The sequence below is a fragment of the Lynx rufus genome, unplaced genomic scaffold (assembly GCF_022079265.1).
Source record: "Lynx rufus isolate CCGP_SWC_20201006 ecotype Redwood Valley unplaced genomic scaffold, mLynRuf1.p SCAF_9, whole genome shotgun sequence".
Lineage (NCBI taxonomy): Eukaryota > Metazoa > Chordata > Mammalia > Carnivora > Felidae > Lynx > Lynx rufus.
In genome coordinates, this window is record NW_025814897.1 from 10,168,636 (window position 1) to 10,174,635 (window position 6,000).

Genomic DNA, 6,000 nt, shown 5'->3' on the forward strand with positions numbered 1-6,000 from the left:
AGTTGCCTCACTCACAGAGCTCTCCGGCTGTCAGCAGCACCTGCACTAAAGTGCTCTATTTCACTGACCGGTCACTTACACCCTTCATGGTCAATATACCAAAGAGGTGAGATTCTGGGATCGTTATTCCTCTTTTAAAAAGGACAGGAGGCAGAATCAGTAGTTACTGCCCATGCAACCATCTGAGCAGTGTTTGAGAATCGGTACAGTGCAGTAAGAATACAGGACCAGGATTCTAGTCTCATTGTTACCACTAACCAGCGGCACTACAAGGGACATGTCTTGATCTGCTTCTGGGTACAGACACCGTAATAGCGCTTCCAGTCCTGATACACAGATATGTTCCAAGTTAGGAAAAATAATTTTTTTAAGGGCTCATAAAATAGCTCCGCTGATAGCCATAGATCACACACTAGCCCTCCAGGCTGTTCCTCACTGATCTTGGTACTGTCTGATGACTGCATCTGAGCAGTTGAGAATTCACGTTAACAGCCTTCAAACATTCATTTATGCTCCCTTGTAAGGCAAATGGCTTTGAAAGAAAGATTTTTTTTTTTTTAACTCTGGAAACAACTACTGAGAGAAGGAGTAGGCTGCCCCTTTCCTAGAGAGTTTGCTTACTTGTTGTGGGCTAGAGGGGAGCTTTCTGAAGCTGGAAGGAGGAAGATGGTGAAATGGAACATTGTTGCAGAGAAGGAAATCAAGAGAACTTAGACATATTGATGGCTCAGCAAATTAGATCTCCGAGACCGTATGTCTTATTTCCAGAGTAAAACAGGGAAAAGTGATTTGGCTGCTGCTGAAACAATACATCTCTTTTAAATTCCCAGATCACCCCAGATGGAATGCCATTCTCATTCCCTCATGGTGACTGGCTCCCTCAGCTCTGCTCTTGTAGAATTGTCTGGGTTATCAGGGGCAGGGACCTAACAAGGCCATGCTGTTTTTTCCTGGAGAGTCTTTGGCAGGGGCCTGGGTTTAAAGCTAACGTCTCATCTTTCCAGCCTATTGATGAACAGTCTGTTTTAGCGCTCTTGCCTTTTGTTGCAGGTTGGGGGAGGTGACACTAAAGGATTTTAAAGCAGCCATTGACCGGGAGGGGAATCACCGGTATCATTTTAAAGCGCTGGATCCTGAGTTTGGCACTGTCAAAGAGGAGGTACAGAATCCGAGGGGAGTCTGGGTGGTGTGCTGCTGATTCGCAGAGCCACCTCCTCAGGGACTGATACCCAGCAGTACCCGAGTTCCCTAACCAGGTCAGCGGAATTTCCCAGAGCCTCAGACCACAGTCTGATTACCCTAGACCTAGATGGTCAGGGAATTGCACAAGGAGTTGACAGCTTCTTCGGTTCAAGGACTTAACCACTTTGACCAGACTTGGATACAGTTACTGATTTTAAAAAGGAAAGGACCTAAGCTTGAACAAACGCCTGGTTTGGTGGTCCCTTTTCTATGTGCAGTCAAATCTTAGAAACCTTTCTGCTTCCTACGTAGAGTAAAATAGGTATGAATATATGGAACTGTACATTGTGATGGTAGTTTCTCAGATAATGGAAATGAGGAACTTCTAGAAAATCACCTATGCTTATTCTCAACTCCTTGACTATATTCTTAGCCTACGCCTCTCTTTATAATCCATCTGCCATATACAGGGAAGAGAATTCTGGGTTCTGACATATTACAAGTGGTTGCATTGTGATTAAAGCTGATGTTTTATTTCATAAATATTTCCTCAACATGCTTTAATAGCCCTGTTGTATTGGTGGCTTAAGAAATTAAGTGAATGAATGAATAAAAAGAACTGCATGTTCTTTTGGTCTTCTTTCTAACCCTTTCTTTATAATACTTGGGACCGAAATTTTTCCCTTTCTCACTTGTGTAATGCTTATGCTACTGCTTTCTCCCAAGGAGCCCAAAGTGCTTCATGGTTAGTAATATATTAAATCTTATTGATCTCCATGAGCAAAGCAGAGTTAGGGATGCTTTTACCATTTCATAGATGTAGAACTAAGAATATATAGTACATAATAACATATAATAATGTATTGCATGCATTAAAAATATTAAATACATAAATATGTAGTTATAACTTTAGGGACAGAACCAAAGGGACATAGCCTCTAGCTTCAAGCTTTTCTCTATATTTTCTTATCCTTTATGTTTGAGATCTTACTTTTAGCAGCAGCAGTTGTCTAGTGAGAGTCACTGTCTTATCCTGTTATTTTTTCACTGTGGCTTCTTTTTCTTCCTCTAGGTTTTCCACGATGACGATGCCATCCCTGGTTGGGAAGGGAAAATTGTAGCCTGGGTGGAAGAAGACCATGGAGAGAATTAATGCTGAGTATTAGACTGGGGGCTTGTGGAACTTGGCGCCCCCTGGCTGTTTCACTCAGGAAAGAGGACTAAAACCAGAATACACTAAGAAGTTTCTAGTTAGTGCTACCAAAACAGAAGCTTCTCCAAGTGTAACAGCCCCAGGCCAGTGCTGTTTCTGTGCCTGGTATATGTAGTACATTTTTTAAAACCCCTGTCAACTGTAGACCATGGGTCCATCTGGAGTTCCTTGTCCGTGGGAACACAGTGTTTTATTCTACTCTGAGGACAACAAACCAAAGGCCTTAACCAATGGGAATGGATGATCCCGCTCCTGTAGGGACATGGCTGCTATTATCTGGAACCTGGGAATTGGATGCATCGCTCCTGTGTGTTACAGTTTTATTTTAATTGGCCTCAATGGTTGCAGCAATCAGAGTCCCAGCATTTGTACTCACAGACAAGGCAAAGGTACCAGCTTTTTTGCTTCTTTGCAGCTATTGCAAACCAAGAATAACTCATGAGGCGGTACCAAAGATGAAAACCCACTCTTCAGGAATTTTTTGGACCGGACATGGATGGTGCTGAACTGTTGACTGGATGGAAAAAGCCCATATTGTGCTATACTTGCTAAAACCACGATTGAGGAAGACCTTTGGCTGCCTCTTGTGTCTTAACTGGTTCTGCAACTTGTCCTTTAGCCCATGGAGGGCATGTTTCATGTACTGCCAGTTTTCTCTAGGGACTCTGTCACTGTAGAGCCATGTTTTCCCCTTCCAACTGATGAACTTTGTGTTTGAAAGGAAAAAGGAGTTTAAAGTCTCCTTAAAAATCCAGGCGGGTATGGAAAGGTGCTGCTACCCATATTTTCTTGACTTTCTTTCTCTCATGACTTCCTGTAGCTCGTGGCATCTCCTCTGCAGTCAAAAGGAGACAGACCATTAATTTTGGTATTTGTGATTTATGAGTACTGAGCATGAGTCACTGGTCTGCCCCTCCTCATTTCAAGGCCAGAGTTATTTTCTATTATATATTTAGTCTAGGTTGATCCTTTAGGGCACAATAGGAACCATGGGGCATGGAGCATGAGTTGTGAATGGCAGGGTTGATTCTGGGTAAAAAACCTAGAATCCTTTCTCATGTGCAACACTGTCCAGTATAGAAGCTAAAAGAAGAGTTAAACTTTCAGAGATTACTGAATAACTAGGGTTTTCTCAGTCACTTACCAAACACCATCAACTAATCAGCCATATGTATATATATGTATGTACACACACACACACACACACACACACACACACACACACACACACACATTCATTCCCCAAAGCAGTCAGCCTGTGACCACTGCCAACCAGAAGAGTCAGACATGTCAGTTCTGGGTTCTTGATCTGTCTGTCTCTATTTCATCTCCCTTTTCCAACTGTTTTAACAAACTACTCACTGGAGCTCTGAAATGACATTTTGTTGTTTTATATAGATGTGTCTTTTAAAAATAGTTCATGTTTGGAGAATTCTTTTGTACTCATTTGCCTTTTGTCTGAGAACCATGTCTATTTTTGTAACTTGAGTGTGAGTTCTGTATCTTCTCACATTCTGTATACTGTATCCATTTTCTAGAGAACCCAGTAGCTTTTATACAGGCTCTTCTCTTAGCCCTTGTGGTTTCAGAACAAGCTTTATTTTGTTACAAGTATGCTGATGACAACTAACTCCTGGTTCTAATTCTACCTGCCATTTTCCTTGTGGCGGTAGTTTTATGTTGTGGAGGTAGTTTTACATAATCTATTTGATTGCTCCTCTAGCAGATGGAAGGAGCTCATAAGATACCTGATAAGTTCACTTGATCTTCTCCTTTTGAAGAATTTCTCGTCAAAAATGACTGGGAAAGTTTGGGACATCAGTCAAAAGCAAGAATAATACATTATGAGCAAACAGAAGAACACAGTATATTCTGAGTGTTTTTTTCCCCCAGGAAGTCTGGAGTAAAAGTCCTCATGTCACCAATTTCTCTGTTGCATGAATTTTAGTGTTTTACTATAAGACAGCATGAGAGTTGTCAGGCCAAAATCCGTTACTGTATTTCCAGTACAATTGATCTTGAATGTCTGTTTCTTTAGTTTTTACTTGTCAGTTTTCTTTGAGCAAACGTCCTTACCATTATGGAGAATTTAACTTTTCAGAGAAAATTGAGTGGAAGAAAAATGCCAAAGTCTTTCACCTTATTTGGCTTTTATAGCTCTGTCCTTTGGAAGAGGAGATGCATGGCCTTAGTGCCTCTATAGAAATCTGAAGTTGAAGTCAGGGGAGAAAATGAGATAATTTTTTCCCCTTTAGCTCATGAATCTCCTATGCCACAGGTAATAACGAAACACCCGGATTACAGGATGTCACCTCAGTAATTCTTGTGTACAGTGTATTGGCGATCCTCATTCCAGTTTCTGAAGACCAGAACCTTGTGAGGAAGTGTTGTCTTTGGTTCCTTCTGGTTTGAACTGATTCCTGTTTGTTACTCTGGCTGCACTAGAAGCCTCTTGATTTATTCAGAGAACTGTCCCCTAGTGACATTTTTGAGGGTAGTCCATCCTGATACTGCTGAAATTCTCTTTGAAAAAACCAAGGGACTAGAATGTCTTGAGCTCACATAACCTCTAAATCCTGTTAGATTAAAAAAAAAATGATCCTCTCACAAAAACTAGTTTAGAAGAAAGCTCAGTTCCTCAAAAGTCATCATTTAAAAATTGACAACTATTCTCAGTTCCCTAAATTAGCTGGAATTGGAACACTATATAATTTGTACCTAAAGAATTTGAGTTAAACTCTCCTTATTGGCATTCCTACTTACTACCATTTCAGCTCCTTTTGACCAGGATAGTTGAAAATTAGGGAAAACACATCAAATCCAAGAGGACTCTAATAATTACTGAAAAGCATTTATGGCATAATTATAATTTTCATTTTTTCCATAAAATAAGCATTATGATTGCACACTCCTATTGTCTGAATTTATGTAAGAGGTATAGCTTGCTCAAAATATATATGTAAAATTATATTTTTCTTAGAAACATGGATGTTTGCAAGCATTGCTTTCAAAGAGATTACCACCATGCATTCTTCCTGTTTTATGTTTTCATGAAGACTGTGTTATACCAGAGGCTTCTGATTATCAAAGTGATAACCAGTTTTTTAACTGCCTGTATGTACCAGATTTGTGAACTAATTTTTAAAAAAGCAGAAAAAACCATGAATAAAATGGAGTTTGCAAACTAAATACCATTCATCATTTTCACTTGTGTTTATTGACCGAAATTAATCAGTAAAGCCATTTACATTTAGTGAAAGTCCATTCCCTCAAGTGATCTCCCTGGTAGCATGTTTACTCATTACTTGGGGAGTGGAGATAAGGATTACTTCATTGCTATAGATATTTTACCGTTGTTATTTCAAATGTAAGCACGAAACATTATTATTGTCAAAGAAAATTCATTGACTTAGCACTTCTTTTGAAATTATATGTAAATGTGCAAACAAATAAGAACCTGAGCATCAACTATATAACAAAAGTCTTTTTTTTTTTTTTTTAAATGTTTATTTTTGAAGGAGAGACAGGGTGTGAGCAGGAAAGGGGCAGAGAGAGAGGGAGACACAGAATCCGAAGCAGGCTCCAGGCTCTGAGCTGTCAGCACA

General features: G+C 39.9%; 1 protein-coding gene across 8 annotated transcripts in view; it reads left to right on the top strand.

The window, feature by feature from the left end:
- Positions 1-5,584, top strand: part of LOC124505182 (dixin) — a 32,543-nt gene extending 26,959 nt beyond the window's left edge. For 5 of the 8 annotated variants that reach the window (XM_047071038.1, XM_047071030.1, XM_047071031.1 and 2 more), the window contains 3 exons: positions 1-106; positions 1,051-1,159; positions 2,255-5,584. In XM_047071038.1, coding sequence (XP_046926994.1) covers positions 1-106; positions 1,051-1,159; positions 2,255-2,335 — 296 coding nt within the window. In that variant the 3' untranslated portion in view covers positions 2,336-5,584. The remainder of the gene's footprint in view (positions 107-1,050; positions 1,160-2,254) is intronic. The other 3 variants (XM_047071036.1, XM_047071037.1, XM_047071032.1) reach the window with 2 other exon arrangements.
- The last annotated feature ends 416 nt before the right edge of the window (positions 5,585-6,000 follow it).